This window comes from Nycticebus coucang, chromosome 10 (genome assembly GCF_027406575.1).
Source record: "Nycticebus coucang isolate mNycCou1 chromosome 10, mNycCou1.pri, whole genome shotgun sequence".
Lineage (NCBI taxonomy): Eukaryota > Metazoa > Chordata > Mammalia > Primates > Lorisidae > Nycticebus > Nycticebus coucang.
The window spans coordinates 16414481-16433001 of record NC_069789.1 but is presented as its reverse complement, the minus strand read 5'-3'; the positions used below and the strand labels follow the sequence as shown (position 1 = coordinate 16433001).

The following is an 18521-nucleotide window of genomic DNA, read 5'->3' as shown; positions in this document are numbered from 1 at the left end:
CTTTCATCACACTTTGAATCCAGGCTGGCTTGTGCCTTGATTTGACCAGCAGAACAAAACAGAAGTGATACTGTGCAATCTCCCAGCCTAAGTCTTGAAATTCCTCCTAGATTCATGTATGTGAAGAGGTCCAGGCTGGCCTGCTGGAGACATGTGTCCCAGCTGACAGCCAGCACCAACTGGATGCCTGAGAGGGTTCTCCTGAAACCCAGCTCCCATCAGGCTGTCAGATGACACCACCATGATCCAGGCAAGGCCAACAGACGAACAGCTGAGCCCTGCTTACACCAGTGACCCACAGAACCACGAGCTCAAGCTATGAAATTGTGGAGTTGTTATGCAAAAACAGATGACTGACAGAGTGGGAGTGAGGGAGGCACCAACTGAGGGACAACAGGACACAGGGGCTGAGTCTCTAGTCCGGCACTGGGAGATCTGGGGCCCTGCATTGCCAAAGCCTCCTCCTGTTTTCAGCTCTTCAACGGGGCTTTTTAAAAAATCTTTAAGTTCTAGAAGAGTGTGAGGTCCTAGAAGGAGGGAGGCGGGGCTCTCAAAAGCCAAGGCTAAGGAGGAGTGAGTGGCAGGGCTTTCCAAAACTCAACACCGACTAGTGAAGGGAGAGGATGGGACAAGCTCCTTTGCTCTTTGAGTGGGAAGCCCTCCATTTCTGGAAGGCTTTCACAAGGTGAGACAGGAAGGGGAGGACAGTTTGTGAAGTAAACTGGTGCTCTGGCCTAACAGGAACATGAGATGGAGCTGAGAACTCTGAGCCACAGAAGGTCCAAGTTCCTACTTGTTAGCCAGCTCCCCGATTTAGCTGGTTTCTAAGACGGCAGATAAGTTGGGATCCTGGGGAATGAACATGAGCACATGTGTGTCCTAGCGGACTGCATTTCCACTGTTACCCAGGACACCTGTTTCCCATACTGGCCCCAGCAGCTGTGCCTGTGTCAGCGGCCACTCCAGGAGCTGTGCCACCTTGTCCCACAATGTCATTTATACCAAGTTAATAATAGATGAAATGTCCTGTCCCACAAATAGCTGACTTGGGAACATACAACAAGGTAAATTCTTCATAGAGCAGCTATTCTCCTGGGGCATGTGATAAGCTTAGGTCTTAAGACATTTTAACTAATTTGTCTTTCCTTTTCCTTCACCATTGCAGTATCATCAGAGAGACCAGTCCAGGGAAATCTGCACTGCTTTCTGGGTCACCATACCCACAAGCAGAGAACCTACGTGCCTATCACTGCCAGGTGTCACCTGCAGGGTTAGTACTTCTCTCAACCACCCATTTTGGGAGCCCAGTGAAGAGAAATATTGAGGGTCCTTGCTGGATACCAATATAATGACTCATTTTCTGCCCACCTACACTTCCTGTGTAACATTGGTAGACACACTCTCCTGTGCAGGCTTTAGGAGCTGTTGTAACTCCAGCTTCCCTGAACATGATCTTGGTTATGCTGCAGCCAGTGCCCAGATCCCTAGGGAAACGGAATTAATGTCACGCATTCCCCAAACCACCTCTTAACAGTAAATGTAAGAATTAGCTCAGCTGCCATAGGCTCCTGCATCCTAAGGCCAGCTCACTTTACTTAGGACCGTCAGCAATTGCTCACCAAATGTTGTCCATGTGCAAAGAATGGGACCAGCTGCCCTTGAATATTTGAACCCCAGAGCAATGTTTCATTTTATTTTTTTGCAATGTTTCATTTTAAGACACAGTTCCCCATGGGAGGGCCTCTCAGGGTCCCCCGTGGACTACCCTGACCCACTCTCCTCCCAGGCCCCCAGTGCCTGTGTCTATTGGGATGAGGAGTTCTGTCCAGCACTGTGTGACAGGTGAAAAACCAGTAAACAAGCCCTAAAAGTGTCAGCACTCAAAAGCCCTGGTCTGATGGCACAGTCTGAACCTTGTCCCAGCACACCGAGTCCCTGTTTGTTGAAGGGACCCTCCAGCGCACAGTATTGGATGCTCTGCATTCGGAAAACCCTGCTCCTTTACTTCTTTCTCTCTGGGTTAGAGACCTTTGCCTTTTAGTCTTTTTGCTGCTTAGGAACGCACCTGCCCTGGGGCAGCTGAGGAGGTGGCAAATGAATGAAGATCAGTTAAGCTTGATGCTCTTAAGCAGCTCTGGCAATGATGATGATGATGATGAGTGACTAGAGACCAAAGCAAGTCACCCAGGGAGGGCTGTGTGAGCTGAATACCTGTTTCTGTATGTCAACTGGCCAAAGCTGCCTCTAAGTTCTCAGAGCTGTGTCTGCAGAGGCCTCTCGCCAGGTGCTGAGTGCTGCAAGGTGGAGGTGTGAGCAGAGAAAAGGCTCCGACAGGACTGCACCCCTTACCCAGGCTGGCTGGGAGCCCCAGTGGACATCATGGTTGTCATGGGGCCTGGCTGTCAGTACTGACCAGTACTTTGAATTCTATCACTAGACCACACACTATAGCTCCATTCCTCCTCACAGTGCCCCCAGCCTTTCCTTTCCACAATAACAGGCACATCACCTACAGGCTGGTAGCAGGGGGCTACTGCCGTCTGAGTCCATCAAATGCTGAAAGGAAAACATGTAACAACTCAGCTCTTTTTAAAAGGACAAGTAAATCTAAATTTAATCCAACTTACCCTTGTTTCCCAAGAGAAAGGGGCAGAGTGCTCATCTTGCCAAGTTAAGTCCTGAAATAAAAATTCAAGAATAAATCTGAAACCCAAACCCAAACATACCCCATGCAAACATCTACCCAGGGACTTGGAGGAACCAAAACTGAGGCGTCATCTGATGTTTTGCTGCTCTGCACAGAATGTGCTGACCATCTCCATCGAACTTCTCCCTCAATTTTCCTGCTGAGGCTGCCAGACGCTCTTGTCCCCAGCCAAACAGACACTTCATAAATGCTGGTGAGGACCCTGATGGCCTCAACCAGAAAAAGAAACTGAGCAGAAATGGAATAAGGCTTGATGGTCTCAGCAGAAGCTGCTCAGTCTCGGCCCTGACCAGTGATCGCCTTGTGGCCACAGGAGGTGACTTAGCCCTTTTGAGCCTCAGTTTCCTTATCTATCAAAGGAGGATCACATGCTCCAGCAGAGCTGCTGTAACGAGCAGGGGGGGCGGGAGTAACCTAGGGAAGGAGAACCAGGCCACACATCTGCACTCCCTTCTCGTCCACAGAGGGCTAAAAGGAATGATGAAGAAACTCCAATAAGTGATAAGGAGAATTCTGAAACCACTCTCTACCCTCACAAAACAGAACAGGATACAAAGACCCTTTAGAACAATCACTGTGGATTTCACCTTAGATCCAGTATGTTTCATCGGCCTAATTGGTTTCACTTGGAGAAATCAATTGCCTTTCCTTGGCTCCCCCCACCCCACTCCTCATGCCCCTCTAGTTACTTATGTGATAGCAAATATTTCATCTACATCCATCTTTTATTGGGCAACATTTTTGCTTTTAGAGACAAAGTCTCACTGTATTGCCCAGCCTAGACAAATCCCTGGGCTCAAATGATCCTCCTGCTTTGGCTTCCCGAGTAGCTAGGACTACAGGTGTACACACCCACACCCTCTTGTTTCTACTGGGGATGGATTTTTTTAAAAATAAATCATTGACAAACATTGGGTAATGCAGACTACAATGGTGTAAAATATTTTAAATTGAGACGGATACTAAGTTGATCACATTCATATCCCTCTCAAATCCCAGGTAATTTACATCCTCCCGTGAAGTGCCCCAGATAACCTCTGCTTTCTCCAGCAGGTACTCCCAGCCCCAAGAGGCAGGTGGTTTGACCCTCTCTGCCCAACAGGACAAAGTTTTCCCAGGCTGGCTGGGAGCCCCAGTGGACATCGCTTTTGTCACAGGACCTGGTTGGACCCTCGCTGCCTATTTGCCCACAGACCCTCTTCTTACAGCCCCAGCCTGGCCTCTGAGTGGAGGCAATACCAGGGTAAGTGGAGGGGGTGCCTCACGGCCTGGCAGGTGACAGCACCCTAGGTGTGCGTCTAGAGCTCTAGTCCCCCAGCGGTGTTCTCTGGGCAGACCCCTCCCCCCATGGACAGCAGTGGAGGGCCAGTCTCCGAGCCTGAACAGGAAGCATTCTGGGGTGTGGGCAGCTGAAGGCTGCTCCAGAGGAGGCTCCAGTAAGGAACTGTGTGCAGCCAGGGTGGAAACTCAGCTCCCTGCTCTGTCGCCAGCACCCACGGTCCACACACAGCAGCGACATCTGGCTGCTTCCACAGACTGACTCTCCTTCCCCTTCTCCCACACTCCCCCTCTGACTTCCCATGTTGGGGCCCAGTGCCCAGGCTGCTCATGGCCTCCAGGCCCAGGGAGTGGGGCTGAGATGCGGCTCTGCGACGGCCTCATGGGTGACTAACGCCTACGGCTGTGCAGCAAGGACTGGGCTCTCTGTGGCCTGCAGTTGTGCTGTAAGGACTGGGCCCTCCGTGGTCTGCGGCTGCGCGGTAAGGACTGGGCCTTACGTGGCCTGCGGCCGTGCGGTAAGGACTGGGCCTCTGTGGCCTGCGGCTGTGCGGTAAGGACTGGGCCTCTGTGGCTGGAACGCTCCACACTCACTGGGGACTAAGAGCTGCTGGGAGCCCAGAACGCAGGCCTTTATTTTCCCAAGAATGTGTACAAAAGGACTAAGCATATTCATACCAGGGGAAAAAAATGCTATTAACAAAAGCACTAGATATAAACATTGAGAATTACAAAGGCTGAGGATGAAATTTACAAACTGGGTTAAGCCGCACTAAGCATATAAACAGTTCTAAGAACTGCGTGCGCCGCCTGCCACCATCCCTATAGCACAGGAGGCGTCAATACCTGGGAAACATGTTTGGTGGCGATCCTGACTTCTGAACTGGGCAGCAGCTTCTCTGTCACTCACAGCTGTCAGGCAACCACGAGAGGGAACAGAGGCCCGCTGCCTTTTCATTTGAATTTTTGGTTAAATCCAAGTTACTTCCCAATACACAAATTTGTTCCTCTAAGAATGGAAATGGCTGCAGGGAGGAATGGGAGAGATGGAGGCTTTGTGACCAGAAGCTCCTGGAGGCTGAGGGCAGCCTCCAGCTGCGGGGCTTCTGTGTGCATGGGGGGTGACACTTGAACTAAGTGACCCCAAACTCCCTGAACTCCTATGATCTCAGCACCCTTTGGGTTCCTTCAGAAGTACAAAACAAGCAAGGCTTTGTTTTCAGTTGGGGGGGGGAATGGAGGCTGATGAAACACAAACATCATTTATTCTGGGTTTGGACCTGTAGGAAAAGGCAAATGGAAATCAAGTAGCAAAGGTTCTTCTTCCATCCAGAATCAGACGGCTCTCCTGCACACCGAGTAGACAGGGGAGGTGTGCAGGGACTCCAGGGCAGGACCTCTGGCCAGAGAAAGGGCACAACAGTGCTGCGCTCCCCTGTTACATGTTATAATCCCTCTGCTAAATACTAATTGTGTAACTTGACTCCCTTTGAAATCTGCAAAGGTTAAAATAATAAGGCTGTTGGCTTTGGAAGGTGACTTAGTACTAGACTCTGAGGAACAAAGATTTAGCTGAGCACAGCAAGAGCCCATTTTAGCTGAAATTCCAGGGGTTACAGATGGAGAGAGGGGCCCACTTGGAACACTCCCCAACTTGGTGTCCAGTCAATAGCCTTTTGTTTGCTCCAGCAAGAAACTATGTCAAGGGGCAGATTCCTTGGATTTCTGCAATTCTAAACTCATAAAAAACTAATGAAGTACTTAACAAGAGTAAACATGCCAAATAAAAATGTGATGGAAGGGCTGATGTCAGCCATCAGCTACATACACCAGCCACAAAGAGCACTGGTGGAGAGAACAGGCACCCCGCCTGTCAGAAGCAAATGGTATCAGGCTTGCCAAGTGGCACCCCACTCACACACACAGTGTTATCCTTCTTTCTGCCATGACGACCAGCAGGCAACCAAAATGTGGCCAGACATGTCTGTGGGCCAATCACATATGCTTCCTCCAGGCCTCCTTGGAAGCTCCCTCCATCCCCCCATCCCCAACCTCTCAGGATGTCAAACTGTCTATGCACAAAAACACACGTTACTTAGATCATAGGACAACGCCAAGTAGCATCCATAGCATGGGCAACACTGAGTCTCTCTAAAAACAATTTCTTCTCTGGAATGCATAAGGTGTCTCAGGCACCAAATCCCAAAGAGAGAGCCAGAAGCAGAAGGAAAGCAATGGGAAGCAGAGCACTGGGTAACTGTCAAAGGTCAGTGTTACATGGGAGAGGCTCTGCCGGTCCCCACAGCAGCTCCAGGAGCTCTGGGACAGACACAAAAAAACTATTTTCCTCCAACGTCCCAGAAGGCTTAAACACTTGGTTATTTGAAGTGTTCATCCAATTCAGTGTGTACCTCCTAAAGGAAACAATATTAAAAAAAAAAAATAAGAACACGTATTCTCCGCCCATAGTACTGGAATACATATGTGCACGACGGCTCCAGCATTTACTGCTTTGCTGGCTGGCAAAAAACGATGCCAAAAAGAACTCCAGAGGATGCCACAGCACACTCTAACTTTTGGAGGCTGCGACCAGAGGTGCATTGAGTAGGCTCACACCAACTCATGATAGGTAGCTGTGAAATTTTTAGAGATTTTCTGAATCTGCTCTTAAAAATAGCCTTTACTAAAAAGTTAAATCATATAAACTTACAATTAGACACACTGTATTAAAAACAAAGGTAATCCTTCTCACACCCATAAGGACAGCTATCATCAAAAAACTAAAAGTAGCAAGCGTTGGTGAGGATGTGGAGAAATGGGAACCGTTATGCACTGTTGCTGGAACATAAGATGCAGACACTATGGAAACGAATCTGGTGGCTCCTTAACAAATTAAAGAAGCTGGATGTAGTGGCTCACACTTATAGTCTCAGCTACTTGGGAGGGAGGCTCCTGCTTGAGCCCAGGAGTTTGAGACTGGCCTGGATGATCTAGCAAAAAAGGAAAAAAGAAAATTAAACAAAAAATTAACATTTGATATAGCAATTTCATCCCTAGGTTTATAGCCAAAGGAACTAAAAGCAAGAACTCAAAGGGATATTTACATGCCAGTGTTCATAGATAGCTGCACTATTCGAAATAGCCAAAAAGTAGAAGCAATCCATCCACTAACAGATGAATGGATAAAGAAAATGTGGAATATACATACAATGGAATTCGGTAGGTCGCCGGCCCCATATGCCGAGGGTGGCGGGTTCAAACCCGGCCCCGGCCAAACTGCAGCCAAAAAATAGCCGGGCGTTGTGGCAGGCGCCTGTGGTCCCAGCTAGTCGGGAGGCTGAGGCAAGAGAATCGCTTAAGCCCAGGAGTTGGAGGTTGCTGTGAGCTGTGTGAGGCCACGGCACTCTACAGAGGGCCATAAAGTGAGACTCTGTCTTTACAAAAAAAAAAAAAAAAGGAAGGAAATTCTGAAACACACTACCATGTAGATGAAGTGTGGAGACACTGCACTTAGTGAAATAAGCTCTCTCCTGGTGCTCAGGGATCCACACCTGTCTGCCCACCTCCACGCAGGCCACACTATGTGCAAAAGCACCCTTGATGAAGACTGCAGGTGCTCTCCTAGTAAACCAGCACCAGGTCAGGTTGTTCTCACAAGAGCCCAAGGCCAACTTTGGTACAGGTAAAACCATGATTCTGCACAGCAACTTAACTAACCAGTGCAAATTAGCAGCCTCCTAACAGGCTGCAAGTTTCCAACATAACAAGACACCACTGAGGGCAGCGTCTGTGGCTCAATGGATAGGCCGCCAGCCCCATATACCGAAGGTAGCGGGTACCTGGCCCTGGCCAGCTAAAACAGCAGTGGCAACTGCAACAAAAGTAGCTGGGCATTGTGGCGGGCACCTGTGGTCCCAGCTACTTGGGAGGCTGAGGCAAGAGAATCGCTTAAGCCCAAGAGTTGGAGGTTGCTGTGAGCTGTGATGCCATTGCACTCTACTGAAGGTGATGGAGTGAGACTCTGTCTCAAAAAAAAAAAAAAAAAGATACCACTGAAAGGCTTCTTTTGTTCTTCTTGGAATTCAAAAATTATATATAAAACTGCTGCAACTGCACTTCTAATTACAATGCTTCATAACTACAATAATGATGCTACTAAAAACAGCAAACACTTTCATTGGGTAGAGTCATATGGGTGTGGGGTCTGTTAAATGCCACCTCCTATCTGGAGTACTGAGTTTCTAAAGATAAGGATCCTAACAACTAAGCTCCCCAGAAATAGGTTCAGTTTTTTCTGGGCTGATTCTGAAGCTACATCAGGATCCTAGAACTCTTCAACATGCACACTAGAGCCACAAACTGTCACCGTACTCCTGAAGTCCCTAAATTAGGGGAGTTTCTGGTAGACAGCCAGTAGGATCCTGGCTCACAGGTAAGAAATACTAAGAAATGCTATAACTTAAAGAAAGAAGACTCAAACAGCAGAGCATGTGAGAGGGGGATAAAGAGTCCCTCAGATTGATGACAGTGTCATCCCTGGGAGGTGGCCTGGGCCTCTTGGCCAGGAAGCACACTGTTCCTGGTGAGATGTTTAGTGTCAGTCTGCAGCTCATCCAGGCTATATTCACAAATCCAGCTATGTTTCTGCTGTACTCACGTCTCCATAAACGAATGTGTTACGGGTGACTGTACTCCTTGGTACTCACCCAGATGAACTGAAAACACGGGTCTACACAAAAAAATTCACACACAGCTGTTTTTAGCAGCTTTAATCATAACTGCCCAAACTTGGAAGCAACCGAGCTATCTTTCAGTATGTAAATGGATAAACCATGGTATGTCCAGGCAAGGGACTGTTATTCAGCAATGAAAAGACATCAGCCACGTAAAGACATGGTGGAACCTTAAATGTTATTACTAAGTGAAAGCACCCATTCTGAAAAGGCTACATACTATATGGGTCCAACTATATGACATTCTAGAAAAGGCAAAACTATAGAGACAGTAAACAGATCAGTGGTTGCAGAAGGTGGAGGGAGGAATAAATGGGACACAGAGGACTTTTAGGGCAATGAAACGATTCTCACCCAATGTACTCAGCCCTTCTATGAAACTAATGTATGGCTTTCACATGAAAGCTGTAACCCAGTTATAACCTAAGAATATGGAAAGGGGGAGAGGGAGGGGAGGGAGGGGGAGGACAGGCGGAGGGAGGGTGATAGGTGGGATTACACCTGTGGTGCATTTTACAAGGGTACATGTGAAACTTAGTAAATGTAGAATATAAATGTCTTAACACAATAACTAAGAAAATGCCAGGAAGGCTATGTTAACCAGTGTGATGAAAATGTATCAAACTGTTTATAAAACCAGTGTTTGGCGCCCCATGATTGCATTAATGTACACAGCTATGATTTAATAATAATAAAAAAAAAAAAAGAAAAGAAAAGACAGATGGTTTTACAGGCAAGTTCTAATAAACATTCAAAGAATGAAAAAAAAAAAAAGAAACGATTCTGAGACTACATTGGTGGACATATGTCATTACACATTTGTCAAGATCCATGGAATGCACCACACGGAGAGTGAACCCTACTGTAACCTGTTGGTAGGCTCCGGGTGGTGATGATGTGTCAATGTAGGTCCATCACTTGTAACAAATGGACCACTCTGGCCTGCAGGCCGGCAGAGGAGATGTTGCAGGGAGGGCAACTCTGTACTTGGGTTCAGTTTTGTTGTGAACCTAAAACTATTCTTTAAAATTTAAGTCTATTTTAAAAAGGGGGGGGGGTAAGGAAGAAGAATGATTAAAACATGTTCTTTTTTTACCAACTGCATATTCTTAGGAACTATTATTTACACATTTTCAGAATCAATGACTTGTAATATTTTTAACTCTGCTGAGATAAGGGGGTTTCCATAACTGGAAAAACAGAACTGCAGTTCCAAAGACAGAAAAACAGTTATGATTTAACTGCAGGGCGCATTCCACCATGAATACAAATTCAGAAACTCAGGCGTCCATGGATCACAGCAGAAACAAAACCTCAGTGTCAGTGTGGTCACTGAAACAGCATACAGAGTAGGAGGACTGAGTTCTAAGGAAATGAACAGAAAATAGGCCAGCAGTCCAAACAGGTATGGCCTGCAGGGAATCATTTAGGAGAAATGAATATTTTTTTCAATCGCATGGGAATCTCTTGCGTAGAGTGTAAAAGTAACTCTTGCCAATTAAAAGATGACTCCAAACCTGTCATCCATCCAGCTTTCCATCCTCCCTCCCTACATCGAGGTGAGCGAATCATTTTTTTGGATTGCTAAACCTGTTCTCTGGCTGCTGCTGGGCCACCCTCCCATAGGAGTGAGGTGACAGGGGTGCCTGGGGAGGAGAGGCCAGTACTGCTACCTTATGTCCCAGAGCAGCAGGCAGAGAGCCATCAATGGGAAAGGCGAAGCTTGCCGGACAGGCCCAGCAGCCTCCACTTCTCAGCCTGAAGAACTAGAGCTAGAGAAAGGCCACTCCCCACCTTCTGCCCAGCGACAACGTGCAGAGCCAGAGTAGAGAGGCATGGAAAGCAAACACTCACGGATGTGCCTGGCAGAAGGCAGGAGCCATGAGCATACGTTCTGCCTTCCTTAACAAGTCCAAAATACTAAGACAGCAATTCCCAAATTCCTTCTTTTTTTTTTTTTTTTTTTTTAACAAAGACTAGGGCGGCACCTGTGGCTCAGTGAGTAGGGCGCCGGCCCCATATGCCGAGGGTGGCGGGTTCAAATCCAGCCCCGGCCAAACTGCAACCAAAAAATAGCCGGGCGTTGTGGCGGGTGCCTGTAGTCCCAGCTACTTGGGAGGCTGAGGCAAGAGAATCACCTTAAGCCCAGGAGTTGGAGGTTGCTGTGAGCCGTGTGACGCCACGGCACTCTACCCAAAGGCGGTACAGTGAGACTCTGTCTCTACAAAAAAAAAAAAAAAAACAAAGACTAGAAAAAGGCCAAGCTGCCAAAGTGGAAGGGACAAGGAGCCCTCACATATCACAGGTCAAGAAGCCGCACAGCTAGGCAAACTCAAACCTGACAAAGGCTTAATGCTTGGGGAAGTTCTGAGGCCATTCTACCAACTGTTTTATAATGCCCATTTCTGTATGGTTTATAACTTTTAACAATGATGTACAGGCAAAACTTTTATCATGATTAGTTTATTTTTAAGAGAAAGTATTTAGCATTGAGTGGGGCGCCGGCCCCATATACCGAGGGTAGCGGGTTCAAACCCGACCCCGGCCAAACTGCAACAACAACAAAAAATAGCCAGACGTTGTGGTGGGCGCCTGTAGTCCCAGCCACTGGGGAGGTTGAGGCAAGAGAATCGCCTAAGCCCAGGAGTTGGAGGTTGCTGTGAGCTATGTGACGCCACAGCACTCTACCAAGGGTGATAAAGTGAGACTCTGTCTCTAAAAAAAAAAAAAAAATGTATTTAGGCTGGCCAGCATACAGGACATCAGGTTGGCAGGTGGACCCCTAAGAAGGGAGGGGTAAGGCAGGCCCTTTCTAGATGACCCTGGAGGCACCGAAGTGCAGCGGCTCTGCCCTCTACTAAGTGCAGGTACTCCACACCTAAGCACCTAGGGAGGCCTTCAGCACCCTGGTGGGAACGCCACCTGCCCTAGGACGCACCAGGCAATAGAGCAGGTGTCTGGGAGTCAGGGAGGCCATGGCTTGGCCTTAGAAAAGGAGGTGAAGGTCAAGAAGAGTAAGAGGGCAGCTGGCAAGTCTCCCGGTACCTGTAGGAGGGGAGGAGTGCAGGCACTGGAGGGACACTTTTCACAGCAGCTGGTCACTCTAAGCTGCTAAAGAAGGGGCAGAGCTGTCTGAATCCAGGGTCTTAGAACAACACATTCTGCCACATAGAAAACCCAGGTCCGGGTCCTGAGGACTGGCATATGTAAAGGAACTCCTGCCTAGCTCTACTCATGTTATGGAGAGGAGGAAGTGGCAAGCGTGTCTGCGAGGATGGGAAGCACCGACACCACTGCCCTCCGGCCCTCTAGACACAAGATTGCAGCTCTGCAGCTCCCACCAGTGTACTCAGATCCTGCTACAAGGGAAGGAGGTTGAGGGTTTGGGGCAACACATTCCTAACAATTCTGAGCTGAGTCCCCACCCCCAACTGATACCAGGAAGCAGTACAGGCAGACAGGGTGATCCCTGAGCTCTTTTAAAAATCAAACCTTTTCCCTTCCAAAGTAAGCCATTCCCAAAACCTCACTACTGGAGGAAGAGCAGGGCAGTGAGGAAGCCCGGTATCCATTTGCAAACACACCTTAATGTTCTTACCAAAATATCTGAGTCAAAGAGCACATCCCCAATGTTTGTGCCTGCTCCAAGGAAGGCCAGCAAGCTTGAAAGAAACCCTGTCAGCCACTGGCTCTGCCCCTGACTTTGAAGAGAGTAAAATACCCCTGAAGGGGGGCAATCCCCTGCTTTTGGCACAGCCAGGACTGGAGTCCAGGTCTTGGGCAGGAGTGGCTCCTCTCCCTTTGCTGCCTGATAGGCTATTCCTCCAGACCAGTGGTTCTCAACCCTCCTAATGCCACGACCCTTTAATACAGTTCCTCATGTTGTGGTGACCCCCAAACATAAAATTATTTTCGTTGCTACTTCATAACTGTAATTTTGCTACTGTTATGAATTGTGTAAATATCTGATATGCAGGGTGTATTTTCATTGTTACAAAGGGGTCGCGACCCACAGGTTGAGAACCGCTGCTCCAGATTCTCCACAAAAGGGGAGTGAGGAAGTCATGGTGTGGCCGTGGGAAGGGGCTGGTGGCTCTAGCTGCAGCTGTACTTCTGTACTTTTCTGCTGAGATCAGACTTATGCAGGGGGATTGTCATCAGTACCCTGCACAGGGGGACTTTTAAAGGAACCAGGGAAGACTACAGGCCTCAACACCTTTGGCTAGAACACCTCTCCTTTCTAATGTAATAGGCTTTGAGAAATATTTGCTCGTTTGATCCCCAGGGAGGTAAGAACTGAAAAAACTGATTATGTCCCTTCACAGCTTCATAACTCAAAGGCAGGGACCTCTTCTGTACAAAGGACCTGGTTAAGTTACCAAGGCAAAGGGCAACTAGGACCTGGGCCCAGAGGACCAAGATAAAAACAAACAGATGGCATGTCACTGTACCTGTCCAATGCACAGGCAACTCTGGTGTGGTCATCTGCAATCACCATCATATAATCAACTATTCATTCCTACAATACATAAAAAGGTCTAGAAGATATTCACCACATTTGGAGGCTATCTTTGCAAGCTCTGGTTCAACTTCTTGCTGTGTGGGATACAAAAGCACTACTGGAAATAGGGGAGATGTAGAAGCCTCAGGGCACCGAAAGGGCTGTGGAGGTCCCTAGGACCACATCAGAGGACAGATCAAATGGGAAGGGACAGAAGGCCCCACTCAACCTAGTTATAATCCTTTAGGACAAAGGATTGGAAGGGGTCTATTCTGCAGCCTGTTTGGGGATCATCCCCTACCCTGTCCTTATCCAGTGTTCCTTGTGCCCAGAAGCTGACCCTCCTTCGTGATTGATCTCCTGGGGGCAACAATAGGACTCCACTTTGGTGCCAACCTCTCACCCTCTCCAAGGGAATTTCACCTCCTTAGTGCCATTGACCCATACCCTCAATGCAGGCACAAATGCACCTGTGCCACATTCCTATTACCTCTCTTAAAATTCAGGGTCTCTCTGCCCCTCTGCCATCCACGCTGAGGTGAGTCATGCTCTCAACCTATTCTGCAAATTGAGGTTCAATTCTGAAAAACAGGGCTAGTTTGCTCCTGGAAGGATGTACAGGTACCCGAGCATGGTAGTTCCCCTGGCTTTTAAATCACACTGGATTTACAGATTCGGAAACTGCTCAGTCTGGCACCAGCTATGAAGTTAAGAGTATAAATTTTTTAACTTGGCCACATCTTTCCTTGTCAGTGGCGCTGGGCTGGTACAGGGCCTGGGCTTCTGATGATGAGCAGGTGTGTAGATATGCTCCGTGGGACACCAAACTAAGGAAGAATGACACTCACTCTCCAGCATGTGTAAGTCCTCAGGGACTTACTGCCCCTGTTTACTTATTCATAACTCTCCTAAAAGGCTAATGCCTGCTTTTTCATCACCCAAAGCTGAGCACAAACACTGCACACACCTTTATAGAGATGCATATTTTCTGATGGAAACTCAGCTCTAGAAATACATTTTAAAACCTATATTTTCCTTTCTGTTGGTTACCACTCCCTTGTTTTTCCTGGCAAACCCCACAAAGTTTGAAGTCCAATGCAGAATTTCCTTTTAATTCCATCAGAATACAGCAATGTCATGTTAGTCTTTTCAGACTTTCCTAACATTAAAGTGAGTTTATGACCACAAATATTTTGAATTAATAAATGTCTCCACACAGCTCAGCTTGAAAATCTCATTTAACCTTCCTTCTTTTAACTTGAATTCCTTCCACAATCCACAACTTTCTTGGAAAAACTCTCCCAGCTCCTCCTCCCTCTGGTCCAACAATAGCCTTAATAGCCAGCAGGCTTCTTTTTTGTACTTTTAGCTCCTTTTGACTTTGCCCCTAGTGGCAAAAGTTGGGTTTGAAAGGTCAAAGAGCAAATTCTCAAGGCACCAAACAGGTTTCAGTTAAACACATGTCCAAGAAAAAGAAGCCGGAGTTTCTGTCCCTTTGTGACTGAGTTGGGTCATGTGGCGTTTCCTGCCTTCACAACGCTAACCCTTGAGAGTCCAGGAGCTGTCTCAAGACCTGAGACCCAGATAATGCCCTTATATGTAGCCTAGAACTCATCTAAACTTAGTTTAGTTTAGTTTAGTTTTGGTAGAAAACAGGGTCATCATGCTCACCACCACCAAGTCATACACATACGTTTCGCCCACTGGGGAAACACCTCGGGCGTGACTGACCGGCTGCGCTTCCTAATCGTGGAGGGTGCCTTCCTTCTTCTTACCTGGCTTGGCAGTTAGGGCTTCGCTATACAGCTTATTACAAATATTGGGGTGCGTGGTGTGCCAAGCGCCTTCGCGGGCAGGCATGCGGTGAGAACTGCTGCCTCGTTTCCACACGGTGGAAACTGAGGCGCTAATATGTCAGTCACCCAGGGCCACACAGTTCCTAAGTGGCAGAGCAGAACTAAAAAACTCAGGTTGGTCTGGCTTAAAATTGAATTGCTTCTGTTTCCACTTCGGTCGGCCTCGCTTAAGACAAGCTGCCTTCAGCTCTTGCCAAAGAATCTGGATCCCGGCGGGGCAGGTTGTAAACAGAGGTTTTTAAGACCCCACCTCTTGGTGATTCTTAACAAACTCCCCGGAAGGAGCCTCCGGTCCCCCGACCTTCGACTCTGGGACGCCCCTCGCACCCACCCACTCCCGTCCCTGCCTTTTTTTTTCCAGCTCCTAACAAACCATGGTCGCCTGGGGCGGCCACTCGCGGACAGTTGCCCACCCGGCCTCGCACAGCACGGGCGCCAGGGAAGGTAGGAGGATCCCCGGCTCGACCCGCACCTACCTCGTCCCCGAAGCGCACCACCTTCTGGCCGGTGGGCCCGCGCAGGCCGGGGAAGCGCGCCAGCTCCTCGGGGTCCCCGGGGTCTTGGGACGCCGGCGCGCCGGGCCCCAGCAGGCACCGGTCGATGATCTCGTCCTGCTGCGCGGGCGGCAGCCGCGCCCACTCGGGCCCGTACTTCTCGCGGATCTTCTCCTTGTCCTGCATGATCTTCCTGGCCATGGGACTCAGCGACGAGAAGTAGGTGAAGCGCTTCCGCTCCCTGTCGTCCAGAGGCCGGTTCCCGCTCATGACCGCCGAGCGCGAGGCCGCGATCGCCGCCGCCATGGACGCCATGCCCGGCCTGCCCGCCGCCTCCCGCCCCGCCCCGCCTCCGCCCCGCCCCCTGCCCGCCCGCGCCCCGCCCCGCGCTGCGCCCGCCCGCGCCCCGCCCCCTGCCCGCCCGCGCGTCCACCTCCCAAGAGCACTGCCCCTGCCCCACCTAACTCCGGGAGCCCCGCCCCTGGCGGCCCCCGCAGGGGAACCTAGCCCGGAGGAACCTCGCCAGGGTTCCGCTGAATCCTGGAACTGGTCCTCCGCGCCCCAGCCCCAGGACCCCCTCCCCTCGCCTCCTCCTCAGCTCTCCTGGGGGTTCCCGCGGTGCTCGCACTTTTCGGTGGCCCGCCTTTCTCCTAGTGTGCGCCCGGCGGTCTGGGAAGGCTGCTGCGGTTCAGTCCCAGTGGCGACCGCCATAGCGCCATGTGGTCACTGCTTGACAAAGGGAACTTTTTCCCCCTCCAAGGTGCTGAGGTGAGCCCCGGATGCCTCACTTCTCTCCTGCCCTTTTCCCTGGTGAGGCACCTTGGCTTCCTTGGAGCTGTCAGGATGCCGGGTCCTGGCGCAGGGAGCTGGTGGACAACTGGTGGGTGCAGGGCAGCGAGGGGACCGCGGGCGACCTGGACAGACCAGACTAGGGCTGGGCGTGACGTGCTCGAAGAAAATTAATTCACCACCGTTCCTAAAGGGACGGGGAGAGTGAACGCAGTAGCAAGTAGCACATACCCCCTTCTCTAATAGAAGGAGTTCGCAGCAGCAGGACAGGCTTAGGGACCGGCCTACCGCGCGCACCTGTATCCTGTTTGCTGCTGCACATGAAGAGGTTTTCCCCAAACCAGAGCGGCCTTTGCATTCTCTGAGGCTTCAAAATTGAGTGAGAGATCAAAGACCGAAAATAAAAGATTATTCCGAAATGTGAAATGAAAGGAACCGGAGTCCAGGTTGTGTGCGGGTAACGTTGGCCTTTATTTCCTCCCCAGGGCGGGCAAGCTGAGCTCTGGAAGGAAATCAGCGCGCGGGTGAAGGGGGATGGAGCGCGAGCTGAGCTCTGGAAGGAAGTCAGCCCTCGGGTTAAGGGGTATGGAGGGCGAGCTAAGCTCTGGAAGGAAGTCAGCCCGCGGGTTAAGGGGTATGGAAATTTAAAGGGTCCAGAGGGTAGGGGTTGACACACTGCCACTTTCCTGGGTGGGACATTCTATTTGGGCGGGTCCCTCCATTTGACTCTTAACAAAAAGAAAGGTAAAGACTTTTACTGGAATCTCAGAAATCACAAGAACTCTTGGCAGCTCTATGTTTGCGAGCGAACTGAAGGGGAGCAGAAAAGTTTTCATACTCAGGCAGAAAAGAGACATCGCGACAGTCGGGGGTTTGTAATTTTGAAGTGTGTTCCAGACCCCTGCTATTCCCCCACCCCGGTGTTCCCTTAGTGGTTTTGCCTGGACTATTCTGAACACAAACAGAAATAACTTGAGAAGTTGTATTTGAAATGCGAGATGACCTTATCATCTTCCAGCCCTGAAATCCTAAGAATAATTTTGGAATGTTATGAATGTGGTAAGCTCTACAGTAAAAGATATTATTATCAACAGTGTTATCAGCATAATATGTTGAAGCAGGAAAAAGCAGGAACCACCAGATAATAACTGGGGTGCACAGTAAGTGAAGGATTATTTATAAAGCCACAAAAGCCTGAGAGGAGTTTTTTGGGTGTTGTTCTCTGTTTAGACTGATGCTGTACAGGCTCTATACACTAACCCGAATCCCTCTCAGTTCTCCCCTCTAATCCTCATTTAATAATATGGGTGATTTTAAAGATGTAGTATTGAAATTTAATTAACATCACCAAGTTTGCTTTGAAATTCACAGGAAGGATTCTGTGTCATTAGAAAGTTGGTTCCACGCTTGTTTTCAAAGCAGTGCAAATATAATTGTTTTTTTATTTTTTATTTTTTTATTAAATCATAGCTGTGTACATTGATATGATCATGGGGCATCATACACTCGCTTCATAGACCATTTGACACATTTCATCACAATGGTTAACATAGCCTTCCTGGCATTATCTCAGTTACTGTGCCAAGACATTTACATTCTACATTTACCAAGTTTCGCAAATACCCCTGTAAGATGCACCGCAGGTATAATCCCACCAATCCCCCTCCCTTTACCCACCACCCCCCTCCCTCCCCTCCCTTTCCCACTTCCCCCTATTGTTAGGTTGTAACTGGGTTATAGCTTTCATGTGAAAGCCCCAAGGAATATTATGCAGCCTTAAAGAAAGATGGAGAATTTACCTCTTTCATGTTTACATGGATGAAGCTGGAACATCTTCTTAGTAAAGTATCTCAAGAATGGAACAAATATAATTGTTGTTTTCGAAAAAGCACAACCCCATTAAGTGTTTTGGGTTAAGTATAATTCATTGCCAGAGAAGTTTCCAAAATAGCATGTGTGTGATAATTCAGGAATACTGGCTGAAGTATGAAAAGTTCATGATCTGGATGATAAAAGAAAAATTCTTGCAGATTATAAAAAGAACTGGGAGGAATTAAACAGCTCTGACAGATGATTTGGCTGAAATTAGAAACATTTTATCTATTATCCATGTCTGTATCTACTCTAGGAGGAAATAAAAATAGCCAAACTCCAACTATAGAA

At 48.7% G+C, this 18521-nt stretch overlaps 2 protein-coding genes across 4 annotated transcripts in view; one reads left to right on the top strand and one right to left on the bottom strand.

The window, feature by feature from the left end:
• C10H1orf198 (chromosome 10 C1orf198 homolog) overlaps positions 1-16810 on the bottom strand; it is a 32450-nt gene extending 15640 nt beyond the window's left edge. The window contains exons 1-4 of one of the 3 annotated variants that reach the window (XM_053606704.1): positions 16656-16810; positions 16198-16483; positions 15552-15810; positions 2628-2678 (exon numbers count right to left, since the gene is read on the bottom strand). In XM_053606704.1, coding sequence (XP_053462679.1) covers positions 2628-2678; positions 15552-15810; positions 16198-16280 — 393 coding nt within the window. In that variant the 5' untranslated portion in view covers positions 16281-16483; positions 16656-16810. Of the gene's footprint in view, positions 1-2627; positions 2679-15551; positions 15977-16197; positions 16484-16655 lie in introns of those variants that run through there. The other 2 variants (XM_053606702.1, XM_053606703.1) reach the window with 2 other exon arrangements.
• Positions 1-18521, top strand: part of CAPN9 (calpain 9) — a 274380-nt gene that overhangs the window by 130511 nt on the left and 125348 nt on the right. The window lies entirely within an intron of this gene.